The sequence below is a fragment of the Gracilinanus agilis genome, chromosome 1 (assembly GCF_016433145.1).
Source record: "Gracilinanus agilis isolate LMUSP501 chromosome 1, AgileGrace, whole genome shotgun sequence".
Lineage (NCBI taxonomy): Eukaryota > Metazoa > Chordata > Mammalia > Didelphimorphia > Didelphidae > Gracilinanus > Gracilinanus agilis.
The window spans coordinates 285110187-285135690 of NC_058130.1; the positions used below are offsets into that span (position 1 = coordinate 285110187).

The window sequence follows — 25504 nt, forward strand, 5'->3', positions numbered from 1 at the left end:
TGTTTTCCTGTTTGGAGCATTAAGAGCTCTGAAACAACAAACCATAAAAGAAGTCTTCTTTCAGATTTTTGTGTAGAGATTATTCATAAATAAGGAAACAATATTTTCCAACAATATAAAAATTTATATTCACCTAAATAATTATCTCAAAGTTTATATTCACCTTTATAATTATTCACCAAAAATGTATATTACCTTTAATAATGATCTCAAAGTTTATATAAACTTTTATAATTACTCAATGAATTTAACCAGAGAAATGTATTCCTTTGTTTTATGTTAGTCAAACATGATACTTTAAGTTTACATGGACCAGGTTCAAGCCTAAAGACTTTTCAGTGATAATATTCTTTAGTTTGTTTCCTATCCTTTTCCCTTCCAGATTCCCTATAACAATGGCTAGATCAGATTTCCAAAAGCCCTAACCCCACATAAGCAACAAAAGTTATCAGTATATTAACATTGTGTGGATTCTTTCCAAGTCAAAGAGTAAAGAAGGGTTTGGAATCCTAATCCAATTATCAAATTCCCCCTTGGGTCAGTTTTCTTTTCTTCCTCCCTCCCCACAAAGCAGAACAGTTCTACAAGCACAATCAAAAATAAAACCTCACAATATCAATGGGCAAAGTCCCAGTGATAAGTCGGGTTGAAAATCATGGGGGGAAAAATGTCTATCTCTAGCCTGCCTTACCTGCTTCTCTTTTGTAGGTCTGCTCATATCTCCAGGGTCTCTAACTTTACTCCCTGACAGAAACAAGGTCTCAGTATATTTCAAAGATCTAAGGCCACTAAATTTCACATTGTCCCAATTTTTTTCAGGCATAAGCACTTTGCATTGTCTACACAACTTCATATTTCTAATCATCTTTGCCATCAATGCCTTTTCCTAGCCAGACCTTATTCACAGTACTTTTTAATGTACATGCACAGTCCCCAAGGACTATAACCTCAGAACTCTATTCATACTTTTTTTTTAAAACCTTCTGTCTTAGAATCAATAATGTGTAGTGGTTCCCAGGTAAAGGCTGGGCAAGGGTGTTTAAATGACTTGCCCAGGGTTACATAGTTAGGAAATGCCTGAAGTCAGATTTGATGCCAAGACCTCCCATCTTTAGGCTTGGCTCTCAATCAATTGAGCCATCTAGCTGCCCCCAATTTGATACATTTATCTTCCTTAAACCATGCAACAGTTTTTTCTCATTTTTTCTATCTCAAACTTCTGAATATTTTTACTTCCTTAGAAATTTTTTTTCAAATAACTATATGTAGTTTCTTTCCTATAAATCCTTTAAGTCCATTTAATTCCTAAATATCCAACTGTATCATCCTGCACTAAACAAAGCAATGAATGAATTAATTAAAGGCTTATTGAGCATTCCTAGCATGGAAGAATAGTATGTCGATAATGGGGAATTTCAATTATTTAGATATCTGCTAGTGCTTTGTATGTGTGCCAAAAGCAGATAAATCACTTCTTGACTTACTTTAATAATAACTGCCCCCTTAAAAAAGTAAAGTAGGAAATGACAAGAACAACTATTTTGGGTCTCTTTCTCACCAATAAGGAGTTGATGTAGAAGTGATGGGAAAGGTGGAGGGATCTGCTACTCCAACTTGGAATTTTTAACAGAAAAAAAAGTCCAGTATTATCATATAACCCACATTTCTTTTTTCCTCATTCATTTTTCAATGAATGATTTTTAATACATCATTCAAAGTTCAGTACTAAACTACCTCATGATGTATAATTCCCCCAAAGAGTTAAATGAAATAGTATGTAAGAAAAAACTTACAATCTAGTTTGTTGAGGAAGAGGGAGGGAAAATAATAAATTATTTGAGGTTTATTGATAATTAAAATTTTCTTTGCTTATATATTTATAATCACTGTATGTATATGTATATATTTCTATTTTGCTTTTATTATTAAACACCATTTAATACAAGCCTCCTCATATTTCTCTAAGTTCTTCATATTTCCCATATTTCCAGTGTATTAGTATTCCATTATATTTACATACCAAGATTTGTTAAGCCATTCCCTAATAGTTGGGCATACAGCTAGGTAGTAAACAATAAAAACAATAACAAAAGGAAGCTGAAAAAGGGAAAGATGAGTGTCAAAGGGTACCTGGCAAAGGGGCATGATGAAGTAATGATGACAGAGTCAAAAACAAGCAGGATAGCTTATGACAAATGAAGAGATGGCTGGCATTTTTACCCTGCCTTCCAATCCTTTAATTAGAGGGGCATATGCAACTAAAAGTACTGACAAGGTGTGAGTAGCAAAGCTAAAACAATCTCCATGATTATGAGTTTCCTAGCAATGGGTTTATCCTGAGTGGGACATGATAATGGAGTTGAAACCAAGCAGGGAAGCTGGTGGCTAATGAATATATGAACTGTTGCATGTATATTTGCTATTGTATGAATTCTTATGAGTATTTGCTGCTGAATCCTTGTTCTGTTAAGTAAAGATGTTTATTTTAATGTGATATGTTAATTCCAGATATTGAGTATATGGTAGCTGATTTTGAATGGGACCACAAAATTCCTAACCTTAGGTAGGAATTTAACACAGGGCCTTGCTGACAAGGGGTAATGCAAGCTGAAGAATAAAATCCTGTTTTGGATTTGTCAGAATCCAGGTAGGGAAGAAGAGTTGAGTAAGCTTTAAGGGAATAGTATTAGTTTTACCTTTTTCACCCTCAAACAGAAATATCTTGAAAGGCAAAGCATGAAGTGATCAAGGACACTGGGCACATGATAAGCATTTCAATTTGACTGAATGACACAAGAGGCCCCTACTGACTCTGATGGAGTGACAATGGGCAAGACCACACAGAATTAAATACAGAAGAGAAGGCAAAGAAACATTAGGCAACCACAATCAGGCTATAGCAGGTTCTTTGCAGCTCTACTTGGATATTTTCTTATTGAATTACATGAATTGCACAAAATATCGGCTGGCTTTGTTATCTGTACAACTGTGTTGACTAAACTCTCCACACACTCTATGTCTCCTTTGTAACAGCTTGAGCTAATCTTTGGCACAAAGAAGAACCAACTATGTTCTTTTATACCTTCTCTCCTGCCCCCATTACTAATAGCTGTGTTTCTCTGTAGATGTCCTTGTTGCTAATATTATAGTTTAAAGAATATTTACCTTATTGTGATAACAATGATATCTCACATGTGCAAAGCCTGTTATACTTTCTAAATGCTTCCCACATTCATCTCATTTGAGCCTAATTTTTAAAAAAATACCATTTTTATATAACAGGCTTAAGGTATAAAGAGCTATTCTTGCCACAACCATATGAAGTAGAAAAAGTAGATTTTATAATCCCTATTGAAGAAATAAGGAAATTGTGAGAAAATTTAAATGATTTAGCCTTGGGGCACAGAGCAAATTAGAGATACAACTAGAAGTAAAGGTCATTGCTTGTTTTTCCACATCATATTTGCAGTATCTTTTTTTTATAGATTTTTTTTTTATTTTAAACCCTTTAACTTCTGTGTATGACTTATAGGTGGAAGAGTGGTAAGGGTAGGCAATGGGGGTCAAGTGACTTGCCCAGGGTCACACAGCTGGGAAGTGTCTAAGGCCAGATTTGAACCTAGGACCTCCCGTCTCTAGGCCTGGCTCTCAATCCACTGAGCTACCCAGCTGCCCCCTGTAGTATCTTTTAATGTTTCAAAATAGATACTCAACTTGATTTCAATACTGCCTAACAGTATCCAGCAGGTACCTAATGGTCTTATGGTCTTATGGACATCTTATGGACCTAGGAAATAGATTTCACTTTCCTGATAAATCCCATAGCATTAAGCCTTTACTATCAAATACTATCAACATTTGAACCTAGAAGGCACTCAATAATGACAAATTGCACAAGACTAGATTAGGCTTTCTTGCTTTGACAAGGACTCTATGAATGAGATAGATCATCTGCTGCCTTCCCACACCTCTTTCTCATGTACTTTTCAATCAGTATCCTAATTAATTCTACTTCTTTTTAGCTACCTCAGATAATTCCAGTAACTTCTAAATCCTTTGTACAAAGTTTGTACAGCTTTCCTAACTTGTTAATTATGTGGAAAAAAAACACAGCTAGAAACTAAGATTAAACAAGTTCCTAAATTGGGAGAGTCTGGCAAAGGATTTAATTGAGCATTTAAAAGATATCAATATCCACTCTTTAATGTATGAGCGTTTTTTAAAGAGTATTTATTTGGCTGATGTTGGTCAAGAGTAATGAGTTTCGGTTCCGGGTTAAGATGGCAGCAGAGTAAAAAGCAGCTGCTTAACCTCTCCTATCCGAAACATATAAGACTCCTCAAGGGGACATAAAAACAAATCCAGACAAACAAAGGAACCCCACAATAGGGTGCAGTGTTGAAGGTATGTGGGATTGGGGCATTTCCATGCTATAAAGGGGTAAAACAGCTCTCCCTAAAATGCGAGCTGAGCAACCCCCTCCCCCCACACCACCTACAGTGCCAAAGCCAGTGCAAAAGAGTTAGAGCAAGTTTGGGGCACCCATTAAGTCATTGGCCTCCTCCTGAGAGCAACAAGACTTAAGACTCCAAGAGGCTAAAGAACACGTGGACTTTGAACACAGTCCTTTGTTATGTTGATAATAACAGATATTTTGGAGAAGCAGATAATTATGCCAGGGCAATAACCTTCAAGTCACTTCTTCTCACTGACACTGACTGACAGGCTTCAGTGAGAAAGGAGAGGGTTAGACACTCTTGGCTCTCAAACCCTTCCCCCCAAGCAGTTGAGGTTTCAGTTGGAAAAATGGAGACTGACTGAGGTACTTCTGGTAAGTTTCTGTTGGGGCTGAACTTTAATGATGTTCCCCTTTTCTTTAACTTATATTCCTCACAGGTCTGATAGAGGAATAAGTAGAAGCTAGTTATCTAAATGTGGAGGACTGGGATGGATCTGATCTTCTTAAAACTGGCAGCTGAGAGGATTCAAGATAGGTGATAACTATGAACTGTGAGTATCCCCAAATAATTCCCAGGCACAGATATTGTAGGTAAAGCTTATATTAAGAAGGAAAATGAAATGCTAGAGGGGGTAATTAAGATTTTAGGTAAGGAAAAGGTGACCCTGATCTGTTAGGTTGAAGCTGCCCTTCCTCCCCACAGGACAGGGTGAAGGGCCTTTACTAAACTGGCTCTCTCATTGATAGTGAATATATCTAATCACTAAATAACTGTTGTATTGATGTTGGTAAGGACTAATCCTCTTAAGCAGGCTAACTCCTGAGTAAAAACCACGATGGCTTTGCCACAATGGCCACTCAGGTGAACCCCCCAAGTCAGGAGCAGTAAGCAGTGATCTGCTCACCTCAACCCCCAGAAAGCAACGTCCTTAACTCCCTCTCAATTGCCCCCTCACCCAAAGTTCTCCAGGGGGAGTCCCCTGGAATTATGGTTGAGGCTGACCCTATATTTTCCAGGGATTCCATGTTGCCATCTCTACATAAGACCTTGAGCACAGGCGCAGGTGAAGGCGCGGACACAAGCTCGGACAAGGATCCCGAGCGCAGGCTTGGACCTTTACTGGGGACCCATTGTAGATGGATGCACGACTGTGGAAGCAGCACCCTGAGACTGTTAAAGCAGCTTCGGGCAGAGGAACAAGCAAGGGGACCACCAGGAGGCTTTACCCTGAGAACAACTAGACTTGAGACCTCAGGAACCTAAAGAGTCAGACAGACCCTGAGCATTATGATAAAGCTGAGAAGGAGCTGGGCTAACAATGGCAAGCCAGAATCAGAAACCTGAGAAGAGAAAGATCAACAAGAAGAAATCTTTAACACTCGACAACTTTTACACAGAGAAAATCCAGACAACAGGGCAAAGAACAGAGGAGAACAAATAAGCAATCACATCCAAAACTTCCCAAAATAATGAAAACTGGTCACAAGCTCTTGAAGAGTTCAAATCTGAGGTGATGAGAAAGATGAAAGAGATTTAGCGAGAGAAATTGGAAATAGGTCAAAAGGAAATTAACAGGTTAGAAGACAGAAACTCCCAATTGGAGAAAGATGCCCCAAAATCAAATGGAATGGTAAGCAAAATGGAAACCAAAATCAGGCAAGAAAATAATGGTTTAAAAGCCAGAATTTCACAATTGGAAAGTGAGTCAAGTAAATTGAATACCAGAAATGACCAGATTGAAAAGGAAAACCAGTCTCTAAAGGCTAGAATTGAGCAATTAGAAGCTAATGATCTCTCAAGACAACAAGAACAAATAAAGCAAAGCCAAAAGACTGATAAAATAGAAGGAAACATGAACTATCTCAATGAGAAATTGACAGATCAAGAAAACAGGGCTAGAAGAGACAATTTGAGAATCATTAGTCTTCCAGAAAAACCAGAAATTAATAGAAACTTGGACTCCATACTAAAAGAAATTATTCAGCAAAATTGCCCTGAAGTTCTACAACAAGAGGGCAATATAGACATTGAAAGGATCCATAGATCACCCTCTACACTAGACCCAGAAAGGACAACACCCAGGAATATAATAGCCAAATTCAAGAGCTTCCAAATAAAAGAAAAATTTTTACAAGAAGTCAGAAAGAGACAATTCAGATATCAAGGAGCACCAATCAGGATCACACAGGATCTGGCAGCCTCCACACTAAAAGACCACAAGGCTTGGAATATGATATTCAGAAAGGCAAGAGAACTGGGTCTACAACCGAGGATCACCTACCCATCAAAACTGACTATATACTTCCAGGGGAAAGTATGGGCATTCAACAAAATTGAAGATTTCCAAGTATTTGCACAGAAAAGACCAGGACTAAATGGAAAGTTTGATATCCAACCACAAAAACCAAGAGAAACATGAAAAGGTAAATAAGAAACAGAGGGGAAAGAAAGAAAACTCTTATTTTTTAAATTTGCCTCTTTAAGGGCTTCAATAAGATCTAATTATTTGTATTCCTATGTGGAGAAATGTTATGTGTAATTCTCTGTAGTGAACTCTAATCACTATTATACTTTTCACTATTATAGTAATAAGAAGAATTATTCATAGGGAGAGGTTGGAGTACGATATGGTGCAAGATGATATGGGGGGTGGGAAAGAAGGGGATGAATAGTAGAGGACATCAAGAGAAACTTGAATGGAAAAGAAAAATAGGATATTCTATTACATACAAAGAGGGCATGGGAAGGGGAGGGGATGAATACTATTACAAGAAGGAGAGGAAGAGAGCATTAAGAGGTAATATTTAAACCTTACACTCAGTGGAATTAACCCTGAGAGGGAATAGTAGCTATATCCATTGGGATATAGAACTCTATCTAACCCTACTAAGAAAGTCAGAAGGGATAAACCAAGGGGAGGAGGGAAGTGGGGAGGTCAAAAAAGGGAGGGGGGAAAAGGGGAAGGGAATTAATTTGGCCTTAAAAATAAAAAAGAGGGGAATAATAAGGGAGGGGGGTAGAAAAGGAAGTTAATCAAGGGAGGGGACAAGGGTTATTGGCTTAAACCAAACCACTGCTTTAAAAGGAAATAGTGTAAGAAGAAGAGGTAGAACTAGGAGAGGATACCAAAATGTTGGGGAATACACAAGTGATAATTATAACTCTGAATGTGAATGGGATGAAATCACCCATAAAACGGAAGTAATTAGCAGAGTGGATGAGAAACCAAAATCCTACCATATGTTGTCTACAAGTGTAAGATGGAAATTAAGGTATTTTATAGATATATATAATTAAAGTGTGGCAGCCAGGAATCAACAATTCAGGTTGATTCCGTAATTAAATCAGACCCAAGTCAGCATCGGGTTAAGGTAGTTTATTTACAATTAGGAAAGTAAAAGGTAGGGAAATAGAGAGAGGGAGAGGCTAGTCCAGGCCTGCAGAGGCCAGGACAGAGAGAGAGGGTTAAAAGGCTTAATAAAGGAAGCTACAAGCCACAAGGCCTAGCAACCAGATAGGCTAGTGCCTATTTAAGGCAGAGTTTGGAAGCGGCCTAGGTAGGCCAAGGAAGTCAGCCTAACTTACCCACATGACAATACAGAGTGCAAGCAGTCTGTGGACTCACCCAACTACCTGCAGCACCAAGTTCAAAGCGGGAACTCCCTCAACAGGAAGTAACCAACCTACTTAAAGAGATAGTGTCTTTCATCACTTCCTGTGGGTCCACCTCTAATTCAAGTGGACAAATGGCAGACTCCACACTGATTTGGACTACCCAAAGGGCAATCCCTTGTTCTTGATTTGTTATTTATTGTCACGTGTCGGTAACTCATCTCCCCTCCCCACTGAGGGAGGTGAGAATGACATCATTTCTATGCCTAGGTTAAGTAGAGTTTTTACAATGAATGGACTAGAGCTAATTCTATTTACACACAAGAAACACATATGAGGCAGGTAGACATACACAGGTTTAAGTTAAAGGGATTGAGCAAACTCTTTTGGCCTTCAAATGAGAAAAAGAAGGCAGGAGTGGTGATCATGATTTCTGACAAAGCCAAAGTAAAAATAAATATGATTAAAAAAGACAGGGAAGGTAATTACATTCTGATAAAAGGCAGTATAGACAATGAGGAAATAACAGTGCTCAATATGTATGCACCAAGTGGCATAGCATCCAAATTCCTAAAGGAGAAACTGGCAGAGATCAAGAAGGAAATAGACAGTAAAACAATACTACTGGGTGATCTAAATACTCCTCTTTCAGATCTAGATAAATCAAACTAAAAAATAAATAAGAAAGAGGTAAGAGAGGTGAATGAAATCCTAGAAAAATTAGATTTAATAAATATGTGGAGAAAAATAAATAGGGACAAAAAGGAATACACCTTCTTTTCAGCTGCACATGGTATATTCACAAAGACTGAACACATAATAGGGCATAGAAACATTGCAAACAAATGGAAAAGAGCAGATATAATAAATGTAAATTTCTCAGATCATAATGCAATAAAAATAATAATTAGTAAGGGCACCTGAACAGGCAAATCAAAAACTAATTGGAAAGTAAATAATATGATTCTCCAAAACCAATTAGTCAAAGAAGAAATCATAGAAACAATCAACAAATTCATTGAAGAGAATGACAATGATGAGACATCCTACCAAACTCTGTGGGATGCGGCCAAGGCAGTACTCAGGGGGGAATTTATATCCTTGAGTGCATATATTAACAAATTAGGGAGAGCAGAGATTAGTGCATTGGGCATGCAACTTAAAAAACTAGAAAGCGAGCAAATTAAAAATCCCCAGATGAAAACTAAATTAGAAATACTAAAAATCAAGGGAGAAATTAATAAAATTGAAAGTAAAAGAACTATTGAATTAATAAATAAGACTAGAAGCTGGTATTTTGAGAAAACAGATAAAATGGACAAAGTACTGGTCAATCTAATAAAGAAAAGGAAAGAAGAAAACCAAATTGACAGTACCAAGATGAAAAGGGAGACCTCACCTCTAATGAAGAGGTAATTCAGGCAACCATTAAAAACTATTTTGCCCAATTATATGGCAATAAACATCTAGGTGAAATGGATACATATTTACAAAAATATAAATTTCCTAGATTAACAGCAGAAGAAATAGAACACCTAAATAATCCCATATCCGAAAAAGAAATTGAACAAGCCATCAAAGAACTCCCTAAGAAAAAATTGCCAGGGTCTTATGGATTCACAAGTGAATTCTATCAAACATTCAAAGAACAACTAATCCTAATACTATACAAATTATTTGATAAAATAAGCAAAGGAGTCCTACCAAATTCCTTTTATGACACAAATATGGTTCTGATTCCAAAGCCAGGGAGATCAAAAACAGAGAAAGAAAACTACAGACCAATTTCCCTAATGAACATAGATGCAAAAATCTAAAATAGAATACTAGCAAGTGATCAAGAGGATCATCCACCAATATCAGGTGGGATTTATCCTAGGAATGCAAGGATGGTTCAACATTAGGAAAACCATCCACATAATTGACCATATCAACAATCTAACAAACAAAAATCACATGATTATCTTAATAGATGCTGAAAAAGCCTTTGACAAAATACAACATCCATTCCTATTGAAAACAATGGAAAGTATAGGAATAGAAGGTCCTTTCCTAAAAATAATAAACAGTGTATATCTAAAACCATCAACAAGCATCATATGCAATGGGAACAAATTAGAAGCCTTCCCAATAAGATCAGGGAGCCCATTATCACCTCTATTACTTAACATTGTACTAGACACACTAGCAGTAGCAATTAGAGAAGAAAAAGAAATTGAAGGTATCAAAATAGGCAATGAGGAGACTAAGCTATCACTCTTTGCAGATGACATGATGTTCTACTTAAAAAATCCTAGAGAATCAACTAAGAAGCTTGTAGAAATAATCAACAACTTTAGCAGAGTTGCAGGATACAAAATAAATGCCCATAAATCATCAGCATTTCTATACATTTCCAACACATTAGAGCAGCAAGAGGTAGAAAGAGAAACACCATTTAAAATCACCCTAGACAATATAAAATACTTAGGAATCTATCTACCAAAACAAACACAGGAATTATATGAAAACAACTACAAAACACTTTCCAAACAATTAAAACTAGATCTAAACAATTGGAAAAACATTGATTGCTCAAGGGTAGGACGAGGTAACATAATAAAAATGACCATTCTACCCAAATTAATTTACCTATTTAGGGCCATACTTATCAAACTACCAAAAAACTTTTTCACTGAATTAGAAAAAACTATAACAAAGTTCATTTCGAATAACAAAAGGTCAAGATTATCAAGGGAAATAATAAAAAATAATGTGAAGGAAGGTGGCCTAGCAGTACCAGATATTAAGCTATACTATAAAGCAGCAGTCATCAAAATGATATGGTACTGGCTAAGAGACAGAAGGGAGGATCAGTGGAATAGACTTGGGGTAAATGACATTAGCAAGATAGTGTATGATAAACCCAAAGAGCCCAACTCTTGGGACAAAAATCCACTATTTGACAAAAACTGTTGGGAAATTTGGAAAACAATATGGGAGAGATTAGGTTTAGATCAATATCATACACTACACCAAGATAAATTTAGAATGGGTAAATGACTTGAATATAAAGAGAGAAACTATAAAAAAATTGAGTGAACACAGAATAGTATACCTGTCAGATCTCTGGGAAAGGAAAGATTTTAAAACCAAGCAAGAGTTAGAGAAAATTACAAAATGTAAAATAAATAATTTTGATTATATTAAATTAAAAAGCTTTTGTACAAACAAAAACAATGCAGCCAAAATCAAAAGGGAAACAGCATATTGGGAAAAAATCTTTATAACAAAAAACTCTGATAGTGCTCTAATTACTCAATTATACAAAGAGTTAAATCAATTGTATAAAAAAATCAAGCCATTCCCCAATTGATAATTGGGCAAGGGACATGAATAGGCAAATTTCACATAAAGAAATCAAAACTATCAATAAGTACATGAGAAAGTGCTCTAAATCTCTAATAACTAGAGAAATGCAAATAAAAACAACTCTGAGGTATCACCTCTCACCTAGCATATGAGAGAAGGGGAGAGCAATGAATGTTGGAGGGGATGTGGCAAAATTGGGACAATAATGCATTGCTAGTGGAGTTGTGAACTGATCCAACCATTCTGGATGACAATTTGGAACTATGTTCAAAGGGCTATAAAAGAATGCCTGCCCTTTGATCCAGCCATAGCATTTTTCGGTTTGTACCCCAAAGAGATTATAGATTAAACAGACTTGTACAAAAATATTTATAGCCGCACTTTTTGTGGTGGCAAAGAACTAGAAAATGAGGGTATGCCCTTAGGTTGGGGAATGGCTGAACAAATTGTGGTATATGCGGGTGATGGAATACTATTGTGCTCAAAGGAATAATAAAATGGAGGAATTCTATGTGAACTGGAAAGACCTCCAGGAATTGATGCAGAGCGAAAGGAGCAGAGCCAGAAGAACATTGTACACAGAAACTAATACACTGTGGTAAAATAGAATGTAATGGATTTCTGTACTAGCAGCAATGCAATGACCCAGGACAGTTCTGAGGGACTTATGGTAAAGAACACTACCCACATTCAGAGGAAGAACTGCAGGAGTGGAAACACAGAAGAAAAACAACTGCTTGAACGCATGGGTTGAGGCAGACATGATTGGGGATGTAGACTCCAAACTACCACACCAATGCAACTATCAACAAGTTGGAAATAGGTCTTGATCAATGACACATGTAAAAACCAGTGGAAATATGCATCGGCTATGGTGGGGACGGGGGGGATTCAGGGGGTGAAGGGGAAAGTAGGAGCATGAATTATGTAACCCTGTTAACTTTTCTAAAAAATAAAAATTATTAAATAAAAAAAAGAGTAATGAGTTTCTTGGAGTCACTGGCAGTGGGTCTAAAAGACATAAGGCTAGTATAATTCCAGAAATAATAAATGAACCATTTCTATTTCTCAAGTCATTTTTACTTAGCAAATAAAAACAATTTTCCCCTTCCAATCTATCAATGTTTTAGAAACTTGGAGCATTTAAATAGTGATTACAATGGAAAATCAAGAAAATGTCCTTTCAAATAGCCTAAGATTTAGACTTATGTTAGCACCCTAGGTTATACTGATGTAAGTTTAATTTTATGTGTGATGGGGTCACACTAGTTACAAGATGTTCCTTGTCACTAAGGCCCATGTTTTCAACACTAATATACTCTCACCAATGCTATTTAGCTAAATATCCAAAGAATCAAGAGCATAATAGAAATACATGTAGTACACATAAGTAGATTACAGATCTAATGCAAGGATGCAACAGAGGCTTTTGCTCTTGCAAGGAGTCAACTGTAAAATATCCTGGTAGTTAAGCCTTGGAATCTTTAGAGAAAGTCAGTTGGAACCTGAGGCTTGAAGAGAGCGGAAGGTCCAACTAAGGCTCTGCTTTTGGCTTTTGGCTTTGCTTTGGCCTGTGCTCTTTGTCTGTGGCAATTTGAACCTAGCTGATTTCTCTGGACCTTTCCCTGACCTTCTCCATATTATACTCCTATTATCTTATCTGATTTTCCCTTTGGGCTCTGGGAGGAAGGGTGGTTTTGGTTTTGGTGATTAGACTTTGTGGGTTTAGTTTTCTGTAGGCAAGTAGGACATCTTTAAATCAACCTATCCCTTATTTTATTGATCTAGTATATACTTTACTTTTAGGCAGCCAAATCTTCAGACTGGGAGAGCAGGCTCTCTCTCAGTCTAACCCTCTTCTGACCCTTCCCCCAGCTTCAGTTTCTCTCTAGCAGCTAATACAAAACCCTAAACCCCTCTCTCCTTTCTGATCAACCCTAATATTAATTGTTACCTACTCAAACTCTCTGGTGAATGATTGTCGAAAATTTAAGCAAGGGTTGAAGAAGGAAGGAATTGGTTTCTCTTTATTTCTTGAGGAACTGCGGGCATCCATCTTGGCAGGAAGTCCTTACCCGAGACTTCCTGCCATCAGTTTGACTGGCAGGGAGTAGCCCTTTGACTCCTCCCTCAAGGGACTTGAGAAACTAACAAGGGAAAGCCCTCAAGGCAGATTTAAATACGTATGACTGGCCCAACTCCTTTTGGTCATAGGGATACCTCTCCTGCCTTGAAGGGTTTAGCCTACTTCCCAGTGTCCTTTGTCTCTAGCCTCCTGTGACTAGCCTGTTTTAAGCTGCCTCTCTTGAATACCCCACCTATTCCCTCACCATCCAATATACCATCTCATTCTTTCTTTCCCTACATTCAGCCATCCCCATTCATTCCTTCACCTAATACCTACCTCACCTTTATCCCTCCTTTTAACCTAAAGATTCAAAGATTTCCTCATTTCTTGATAACATTTATTGGCGAGCCAGCTAGGAGAAACATTATCAGCAATAATTTACATGTTAGGAGTGATGACAATATTAAGAATATATGTAACTGAAAAAGGAGATGGGGCAGATAGGTTATGAGAACAAAAGATAACAGATGAACAGCCTGAGTCTTGTACTGATATTAACAAATGATTAAAAGACTTATAGAAAGGTCTGTATCCAGTAGAGTCACAACAACTGATAAAACATCTTGATGTGGGGCAGCTGGGTAGCTCAGTGGAGTGAGAGTCAGGCCTAGAGACAGGAGGTCCTAGGTTCAAACCTGGCCTCAGCCACTTCCAGCTGTGTGACCCTGGGCAAGTCACTTGACCCCCATTGCCCACCCTTACCACTCTTCCACTTATGAGAAAATACACCGAAGTACAAGGGTTTTAAAAAAAAACAAAACACCTTGATGTGGAGTGCTTTTGTGTTTCTACCAAATAATGGAAGTGTTCCATTAATAAAAGTAAATATGTGTCATTGTTGTTCATTCATTCAGTCAGTAATAATTTATTAAGTGAGTGCCAGGCACAATGCTAAGTGCTGGAGATACAAAGAAAGCCAAAAGACAATCTTGGCCCTTGAGGAGCTCACGATCTAATGAGATCATTGAATGAATAACATCCATAAATCCTCCAAAATTATGGAAGGTTATAGATGAGAATCACAAGGGATAAGAAGGCAGGTAGGTTTCAATAAACACTGGTAAAAGAAATACTGCCATCAGCCAGTCAATCATTTATTACTTATGTTCAAGGCATTGTGCTAAAAACACAGGATCCAGAGATCTAGACATCAATTTCATATCACCAACATCCAGATACAGATTACAAAAATTTATTCCAAGTTAAAATTTACAGTAGAAGTTGGTTAGTTACAAATCAAATTAAAATCTTATTAGCCAATGAAGTAACATTGGACATGTTTTCTAAAATGCTAAGAGGTTGTGAACTAAGATGTCAAAATGAAATGGATTAATATTCCACAGAGAAAGGCTCATAAAGTAATAATCCATATTTTTAATAATATATTAATGTATTATGGAGAAATGATCTACTCATAAGTCACCAAATGATCATACTTAAATATGAAGACAAGCCAGGTTCATCAGGAACCACCTCTTTATCCAGCTGGCCTGAAAATATTTAGGAAGATAACCATGGCTGTGACCTTCCCCCTCCTAAGTTACTTTTCTTTCCCTCTTTTGCCACTCTTCATTACTTCATAGTAAGTAATAACCACTCATATTTCTATCATGTTTTCAGCTTTACAGAGTACTTTCCTCAAAATAATGCCAATGTAGCAGAAAATGTAAAAAGCCCCCTCATTTTATAGATAAATCAATGCTTAGAGAGTTGAAGAAAAGGAGAAAAGGAGTGCTTCAGAGAATCTAGCTTCTAGGCCTCATTAGCTATGAGACTCTGGGTGTCCTTTACTTCTTACCTCATCTGTAAAATGATATGGTTGGACTCAGTGTCTTCTAAAGACCCCTTCTAGCTCTAAGTCCGTGTTCATGTGATAATAATATCATTGAACCAACTCTTTGTTTTTACACATGGAGTAACTGAGTCCCAGAAAAGGGGACAGTAGTATTATAAAAAGTAATATGGTACATGGTATTTGTACAAAGGAGATCTGGTTTAAGTTCTACTACCTGGGCAGTATTTAGCAAATCAACTGACCTCATGAAGTCTCTCTTTTTCTATAAAGACGATCTTTTAAAAAGTATTTATCAGATATACACTGTTTTGTATTTGCATATTCCAGGGAAAGTCAACTGAAATTCATACCTACAAGAAAAACTTTATTTATCCATTTTCTTTCAGTAATAGAGCAAATCCATTATTTAATAGAGACACAAAAGCATTTAAAATGAAAGGTTTTTGAAATATTTTGAAGTAGAGAAAATAAAATCACATAAATGGAATTGAATTTGTATGTTTAACTTTCCTTTTCCTTATGAACATAATACACAAATCAGATTTCATTGATAGAGGCCTCACTTATAATCAAAGCAAAAATATCTCTTTTGCTTTCTTAGAGGTTCAATTTGAATTCAAAGAAAAGGTTACCTTAAGAGGGAAAAAAGTTCCCTATGTTGTTTCTGAATAATTTTCTTTTATTAACAAAAAAGATGGTTGTACCTCAATTTAAAAAATATGATATATGGAAACCTAGATTTACAAAACATATACTAGAGACAAAGACAAAGAGACATAGATACAAAGGACAATGACTGAGATACAGAAAGAACAACAATATATATATTTATAGATGTGTGTGCATGTGTGTGTGTGTGGATATATATATATATAGTAATGCAGGGTTACTAGCAGAAGCCTTTGGCTCTTGCAAATTCACCATCAGCTTTCTCCCTAGAGGCTGTTACAAAACCCTAAACCCCTCTCTCCTTCTGATTATCCCTGACATTAATAAATCCCCTTTGTTACCTACTCAAAGCCTCTGGTGAATCATTGTATCGAAGATTAAGGCAAGGGCTGAAGAGGGAAGGAATTATTTTCTTTTTATTTCTTAAGGGAACCGCAGGCATTCATCTTGGCAGGAAGTACCTACCTGAGATTTCCTGTAGCCATCAGTTTCACTGGCAGGAAGGAACCCTTTGACTCCTCCCTCAAGGGATTTTAGAAATTAACAAGAGAAGCTCTCTAGCCAGATTTAAAATATTTCTGACTGGCCCAACTCCTTTTGTATCTCAGAGATATCTTCCCTGCCTGAAGAACCCAGCCTATTTCCTCAGTATCCTCTGTCTCCAGCCTTCAGGGAATAAGCCTGTTTAAGCTGCCTTCCTGTACTCCCATCCATTCCCTTACCTTCCTGTATACCACCTATCTCATTCATCCCTACACTCAGTTATCCCCTTCATTCCTCCTCCAATCACCTCATCACCTTTATCCCTCCCTTAACCAAGATTACCCACTTCTTTTTAACACACACACACACACACACACACACACACACACACACACACACACACACACATACACACACATATATATAGACAGAGGCAGAGGTAGAGAGAGACAGAACCATGGGTAGGGAATTATTTTCTTTTAACTTGTGATTTCTGGGTTGATATGGGAGCTTTCTCATCGAATTAGGTATCAACTTCCTCTTGTCTCTTTAATAAGTGATCTTTCAGAGGTTGTAATGGCCAAAAAAAAATCATCACTTGGTGACCAATATTCATTGCTTAACTAGGCTTGTCTGAGAACTACACACACACCTGTACCATTAAAATCAAGCAAGAGCTTGAATTCTGGCAGAGCATTCCAGAATCCAGAGGTACATTCACACAAGATGGTAGAGTAGCACTTGTAGTGGATGATTTCTTCTCTCTCCCTTTCCCTGTCTCTGTCTCTGTCTCTCTCTCAAGTTGACCGAGGTGTGACTTTTTCAAAAAAATGTTTCATCTCCTGCTTTAAACAAGGTATGTCTTTTGGAGCTACAGGCTAATTACATTTCATTGTTCTGTACTAGAGACTGTTTATGTAATTGTTTTTCCCATTTATGAATCCTTCCTTAGCCCTCTTCAAGTCTCAACTAAAATCTCACCTTCTACAAGAAGCCTTTTCTGATCCCATTTAATTCTAGTGCCTTCCAAGATTACCTCCAATTTATACTGAATATATCTTGTTTGTACATAGTTGTTTGCATGTTATTCACATCATTAGATTGTGAGCTTCTTGAGAGCAGAGATTATTTTTTGCCTTTCTTTGGATCTCCAAATTTAAGCACAGTATTTGGTACATACCAGGCACTTAAGAAATGTTTAATTAATCTCTTTTTGAAGAGTTTACTTTCCTGTAACTGAGGCACTATAGTGTGATTTTCCCAAAGCAGATTCTACTGAAATTTTAACTTCTTCCTAGTTGACATTAACTTGTGTAATTTTTTTATTTAATAATTTTTATTTTTTAGAAAAGTTATCCATGGTTACATGACTCATGTTCATATTTCCCCCTCATCCCCTGACCTTCCCCACCACCCCATAGCCAACGTGCATTTCCCCTGGTTTTAACATGTGTCATCAATCAAGACCCATTTCCAAATTGTTGATAGTTACATTGATGTGGTTGTTTCGAGTCTACAACCTCAATCATGTCTGCCTCAACCCTTGTGTTCAAGCAGTTGTTTTTCTTCTGTGTTTCCATTCTCGTAGTTCTTTCTCTGAATATGGGTAGCGTTCTTTTCCATAAATACCTCAGAACTGTCCTGGGTCATTGCAATGCTGCTAGTATAGAAGTCCATTACAATCTATTTTACCACAGTGTATCAGTCTCGGTGTACAGTGTTCTTCTGGCTCTGCTCCTTTTACTCTGCATCAATTCCTGAAGGTCTTTCCAGTTCACGTGGAATTCCTCCAGTTTATTATTCCTTTCAGCACACCAGCATATGCCATAATTTGTTCAGCCATTCCCCAACTGAAGGGCATACCCTCATTTTCCAGTTTTTTGCCTGCTATCATTTTAGCCAATCTGCTAGGTGTGAGGTGATACCTCAGAGGTGCTTTGATTTGCATTTCTCTAATTATTAGAGATTTAGAACACTTTCTCATATGCTTATTGATACTTTTGATTTCTTTACCTGAAAATTACCTATTCATGTCCCTTGCCCAATTATCAATTGAGGAATGGCTTGATTTTTTATACAATTGATTTAACTCCTTCTTTATTTGAGTAATTAGACACCTGTCAGAGTATTTTGTTATAAAGATTTCTTCCCAATTTGTTGTTTTCCTTCTGATTTCGGTTGCATTGTTTTTGTTTGTACAAAAGCTTTTTAATTTAATATAATCAAAATCATTTATTTTACATTTTGTAATTTTTTCTAACTCTTGCTTGGTTTTAAATTCTTTCCTTTCCCAGAGATCTGACAAGTATACTATTCTATGTTCACTTAATTTACTTAGTTTCCTCATTCACCCATTCTGAATTTATCTTGATGTAGGGTGTAAGATGTTTATCTAAATCTAATCTCTCCCATATTGTTTTCCAATTTCCCAACAGTTTTTGTCAAATAGTGGATTTTTGTCCCAAAAGTTGGGCACTTTGGGTTATTATACACTGTCTTGCTGACATCACTTACCACAAGTCTATTCCACTGATCCTCCCTTCTGTCTCTTAGCCAGTACCATATTGTTTTGGTGACCGCTGCTTTATAATATAGTTTAATATCTGGTACTGCTAGGCCACCTTCCTTCATGTTTTTTTTTTAATTATTTCCCTTGATATTCTTGATCTTTTGTTATTCCAAATGAAATTTGTTATAGTTTTTTCTAATTCAGTAAAGAAGTTTTTTGGTAGTTTGATAGGGATGGCACTAAATAAGTAAATTAATTTCAGTAGAAATTTTTCAGTAGGTCATTTTTATTATGTTAGCTTGTCCTACACATGAGCAACCAATGGCTTTCCAGTTGTTTAGATCCAGTTTTATTTGTTTGGAAAGTATTTTGTAGTTGTTTTCATATAATTGCTGTGTTTGTTTTGGTAGATAGATTCCTAAGTATTTTATATTGTCTAGGGTAATTTTAAATGGTGTTTCTCTTTCTACCTCTTGCTGCTCTAATGTGTTGGAAATGTATAGAAATGCTGATGATTTATGGGCATTTATTTTGTATCCTGCAACTTTGCTAAAGTTGTTGATTATTTCTACAAGCTTCTTAGTTGATTCTCTAGGATTTTTTAAGTAGACCATCATATCATCTGCAAAGAGTGATAGCTTAGTTTCCTCATTGCTTATTTTAATACCTTCAATTTCTTTTTCTTCTCTAACAGCTACTGATAGTATTTCTGGTACAATGTTAAATAATAGAGGTGATAGAGGGCATTCTTGTCTCACTCCTGATCTTATTGGGAAGGCTTCTAATTTATCCCCATTGCATATGATGCTTGTTGATAGTTTTAGGTATATACTGTTTATTATTTTTAGGAAAGGTCCTTCTATTCCTATACTTTTCAGTGTTTTCAATAGGAATGGATGCTGTATTTTGTCAAAGGCTTTTTCAGCATCTATTGAGATAATCATGTGATTTTTGTTTGTTAGATTGTTGATATGGTCAATTATGTGGATGGTTTTCCTAATGTTGAACCATCCATGCATTCCTGGTAGATAATCCTCTTGATCACTTGCTAGAGTCTTTTTGCTAGTATTCTATTTAAGATTTTTGCATCTATGTTCATTGGGGAGATTGGTCTGTAGTTTTCTTTCTGTTTTTGATCTACCTGGCTTTGGAATCAGTACTATATTTGTGTCATAAAAGGAATTTGGTAGGACTCCTTCTTTGCTTATTATATCAAATAATTTGTATAGTATTGGGATTAGTTGTTCTTTGACTGTTTGATAGAATTCACTTGTGAATCCATCAGACCCTGGCAATTTTTTCTTAGGGAGTTCTTTGGTGGCTTGTTCAATTTCTTTTTCTGATATTAGACTATTTAAGTATTCTATTTCTTCTGCTGTTAACCTAGGCAATTTATGTTTTTTGTAAATATTCGTCCATATCTCCTAGATTGTTATATTTATTGCCATATAATTGGGCAAAATAGTTTTTAATGATTGCCTTAATTTCCTCTTCATTAGAGGTGAGGTCTCCCTTTTCATCTTTGTCAATTTGGTTTTCTTCTTTCCTTTTTTTATTAGATTTTATTAGATTTACCAGTACTTTTGTCTATTTTATCTGTTTTTTCAAAATACCAGCTTCTAATCTTATTTATTAATTCAATAGTTCTTTTACTTTCAATTTTGTTAATTTCTCCCTTCATTTTTAGTATTTCTAATTTAGTTTTCATCTGGAGATTTTTAATTTGTTTGCTTTGTAGTTTTTTAAATTGCATGCCCAATTCATCATTAATCTCTACCCTCCCCAATTTGTTAATATATGCACTCAAGGATATAAATTTCCCCCTGAGTACTGCCTTAGCTGCATTCCACAGAGTTTGGTAGGATATCTCATTACTGTCATCCTCTTCAATGAAATCATTGATTGTTTCTATGATTTCTTCTTTAACTAACTGATTTTGGAGAATCATATTATTTAATTTCAAATTAGTTTTTGGTTTGCCTCTCCATGTATTCTTACTAATAACTATTTTTATTGCATTATGATCTGATAAGTTAAATTTATTATTTCTGCTTTTTTGCATTTGTTTGCCATGTTTCTATGTCCTATCTTTGTGAATGTTCCATGTGTTGCTGAAAAGAAGGTGCATTCCTTTTTGTCCCTATTTATTTTTCTGTATACATCTATTAACTCTAATTTTTTCTAGGATTTCATTCATCTCTCTTATCTCTTTTTAATTTATTTTTTGGTTTGATTTATCTAGGTTTTATAGGGGAAGGTTGACGTCACCCACTAGTATAGTTTTGCTATCTATTTTGTCCTTGAGCTCCACTAGCTTCTCCTTAAGATATTTGGATGCTATACCGTTTGGTGCATACATATTGAGTACTGATATTTCTTCATTGTTTATACTGCCTTTTATTAGGATGTAGTAAACTTCCCTATCTCTTTTAACCTTATCTATTTTTACTTTGGCTCTGTCAGAGATCATGATAGCCACCCCTGCCTTCTTTTTCTCATTTGAAGCCCAAAAGATTTTGCTCCATCCTCTCATTTTCATTCCATGTCTGTCTGTCTGTCTGTCTGACTGTTGTATGTTTCTTGTAAACAACATATGGTTGGGTTTTGGTTTCTAATCCACTCTGCTATTTGCTTCCTTTTTATGGGTGAGTTCATCCCATTCACATTCAGAGTTATAATTATCAACTGTGTATTCCCAGACATTTTGATTCTCTCTCCTTGTCCTGTCCTTTCTTCTTTCACTGTTTCTTTCTATACCAGTGTTTTGTTTTTAATCAGTTCCTATAATTCCCTCCCTTGTTGTACTTCCCTTTCTCCCCCGCTCCCTTAATATTCCCCTCTTATTGTTCTTTAAAGCTACGCCACACTCCCCCCCAAGCCCTCTTCCTCCCTAGTATTGCTTCCCTCCCCATCAGTCCATTTGTTACCCTTCTACTTTTCTATATGGCATGAATCAATTCTCTTCCCCTATGGATCTGATTGTTCTTCCCTCTTTAAGTTAATTTCAATGCACTTATGATTTATGTAAGTATTTCCTTTCTCAAACCTCTTCACCCTTCCATTGTATTGGTCTTCTCCCCTGTTTGTCCCATGCAGTTCTTTATGTAATATAAATTTACTCCATTTGACTGTTTTCCCCTTTCTCTTATTATCTCCTTTTTTTAACCTTTAGTTTTGTGTATATATAAATATATACACATACATACATATATACATACATACATATATCTTGACATTTCATCATATACAATTTGTCCCTGCTCCCTCTAATTATATTTCTTCTATCTACCATGTTGGTAATAACAATATTTAAGAGTTACCAATATCTTCTTTTCTTATAAAGATATAAGTCAATTGAGCTTATTGAGTCCCTTAAAGAAAAGGTTTTTTGTTTTCTGTTTTGTTTTGTTTTGTTTTGTTTTTTCCCTCTTGTTTAAGACAGTCAGGACAGTTCTCTTGTATAATTTCCTGTAGGATGATGTCCAAACTTTTCCTTTTGTTGTGATGTTCTGGCAGTCCAATAATCCTTATGTTGTCTCTTTGAGATCTGTTTTTCAGATCTGTGGTTGTGTCAATGAGGTGTTTCATATTTTCCTCAAATTTTTCATTTTTTCATTTTGTTTTATATATTCTTGCTGCCTTGTGAAGTCATTTGCTTCTAGTTGTTGAATTCTAATTTTTAAAGACTGAATTTCATCCCTGGCTTTTTGCTCATCCTTCTCCTTCTGGTCTGCTTTTCTTTGTAGATCATCTTTTGCCTTCTTTGCTTCATTTTTCAGCTGGTCAATTTGGGGTTTTAAGACATTATTTTCTTGTTTTAGATCATGTATTTCCCTTTCCCAATTGCCTTCTGCCTCTGTTGATTGTTTTCTGAGTTCTTGAGTTATTTGGATTTTGAGTTCTTGAGTTAATTGAATTTTGAATTATTGAGTTAATTGAATTTTGAGTTTCTTGAGTTAATTGAATTTTAAGTTCTTCCAAAGCCTGTGTCCATTTCACTGAATTTTCTTTGTTTTTTACTTGGTGTTCCTTTATCTTCTGATCCATTTGCTCTTTGTTTAATTTCTGGATAAAAGCTATCTATTGTGGTTTCTTTTTTCTTTTTCTATTGTTTACTCATGTTTTTTCCTTCTTTCTCCCCTGTAATTGGCTGTAATCTTGATCCTCTGATCATATTTTTGAGTTTGGGCTATTCAGCCCTGGGAGGGCTTCTTCTTTGTTTTGTTGATTAATTAGATAAGTGGGACCTGAAGCCAGATTTTCCCCAGCTGGTGGAAAAAGCTAAAGAAGTGAATTTGGCTACTCTCCTTGTAGTCTGTGACAGAGAGTTGTTGGAGGTTCCCTGCCCTCTGAAGACTTCTCCTCTGCTGTGCTGATAGGATTAAGCCAGGTGGGATTAATCTGCTCAACTCCAAGTGCCCTGAGGTCAGATTTTCCCCAGCTGGTGGTAAAAGCTAGAGAGGTGAGTTTGCTTCATTCACTCTAATCTGTGGGGGAAGGGTTTTTTAGCTTCCTGGTCCTTTGAAGACCTCTTGCCTGTTGTATTGATAGGATTAAGCCTAGATCTGGTTGATCTACACTACTCTGAGTACCCTGAGGACAAAGCCTCAAGAGAAAGGGTGGGGTGGGTAGCACAAGATGGAGAGTATGTTCACCTTCTCTGGGTTTCTCCCCCAGAAGCTTCCCTGCTGTCTGTGATCAAAGCCTTGAGTTTGGCACAGCTGTGCCAGTGAGGCACTCTCTCAGACTAGTGGCCCAGCCCACCCACGGATTCCAGTATCTGCTGGAGACTCAGCACATTAGGTGGAGGAAGGGGTCTGGGATCTTCCTCCTTTCTTTCCCCTCCCACCTGAGAGTTCCAAGAATTCAGGATTTTTTTTTTCCTCTTTTTTCTATGAACCTTTTTAGTTGGGTTCAGCTGGAGGATCCCTGAGCTCTGTTATGTTGTCAGATTTGGTTTTCTGTTCCCTCAGAGCCCTTTGCCCTTAATTGGTGGTGAAGGGCTTTACAGAGGTTTGGAGCCTTACTGCTTCTACACCGCCATCTTCCCCAATTTGCATAGTTTTTGACAAAGAGCATGCCATGCTCTGCAAGAGCTCTCTACTCATACTTTCAACAACTCTTGATATTAAAGGCATTTAAACTTCAGATGTGGCCCATTAAGAGATCATTTGATTCTCTTAAGCACTTGAATGCTATCATCTCTTAAAAATATACTTTAAGAAATCATTCATCTTGTTAGGTACACCCACATGAGGAACAAATGAGAGTGTTTCATAATCACCCAGGAATATTAAGAGCTAAACTGAGGTAACAATGAATACGAAACAACTAGACCAGATAATTATCCTTTTTACTGGTTAACTGATGTGAAATTGGATCTTAGACAAAAAAATCTACAAAAATAGTTTATTGTAAAGACTGAAAGTTATAATGTTGAGAAAATATCACCACAATGGACCAAGTATAGGTTGTACTCCCAAATAAGGTTCTTTTTAAAAGAGAAAAAAGATATAAATCTCTCAAGGGAAAATAATTAGAGTACCCACATTAAATGAGTTCCTGTAAAAGTCTTTTTTTTTTTATCATTATATTCAATCAAAGAGATACTTCATTTTCCCTGTCATCAAGATTTTCTGTCTTCATAATGAACTTACATATTAAATCTGAATTAAATATCAATGTGTAATTATTGGCTAACTGCAAGTTTCCTATATTTTATATTTATTTTTAAAAGCACATTCAGAAAAACAAAGTATATTGGTTCTTTTTACACTAATGCTTTTTGATTCTTCCTCATTTGGTAAGGATGGCATTGGGTTCTTGGATACTAAGCCAGCAAAGTACACAAGCTTTGGCAGGTCCTGCCCTAAAGCCTGGAAAGACTTCAAGTAAGTTTGGTCTTTGGTGACAGGCTGTGCCTGCTATCCAAGGAACTGTCTAACTGAATAGGGAGGGGCTCATCACTAGTGATTGCTCTTCAAAACCTGAGTATTCCCTGAAACTTTCAAATTCTTCAAACAAAAACCTGATTTCTATCAAGATTAGCTATGAGCAAGTCCAGAACTCTTCGTACAGACATACCTTTATTGCTAGGCCAGCAGGTGTAAGCTTGTCATTATTTCTCTCATTTAGGCAATCTTCTCCCATCAAAGAAGTAAGGTGTTGCAAACATTCTGCATGCCCCTGGGAGGCTGCAATATGTAACAGATTGTTCCCACTTTCATCATGGATTTTATCCAGGTTGTCTGCAGCTAGGTGTGGCTATGGAAAAAAAGGCAGAAAAATTATCCAAGTAGTCAAAATGAACTGTTGGTCCCTTGAGGAAGGTTATGTGAAGTGGGAACTGGGAGCAGGGAGGCTGTGTTCTTATAATGGCTATAAATTCAATAATTGAATTTTACCTGCAAGTTGTGACTAATTCATCAAATACTTTAAGACAGGGGATTCTTAATCTTTATGTCATGGATCTCATTAGAAGTCTGATAAAGTCTATG

At 36.4% G+C, this 25504-nt stretch overlaps 1 protein-coding gene across 1 annotated transcript in view; it reads right to left on the minus strand.

The window, feature by feature from the left end:
* LOC123250939 (synphilin-1-like) overlaps nt 1–25504 on the minus strand; it is a 164850-nt gene that overhangs the window by 46709 nt on the left and 92637 nt on the right. Inside the window, exon 5 of the mRNA XM_044680053.1 lies at nt 25092–25271. Coding sequence (XP_044535988.1) covers nt 25092–25271 — 180 coding nt within the window. The remainder of the gene's footprint in view (nt 1–25091; nt 25272–25504) is intronic.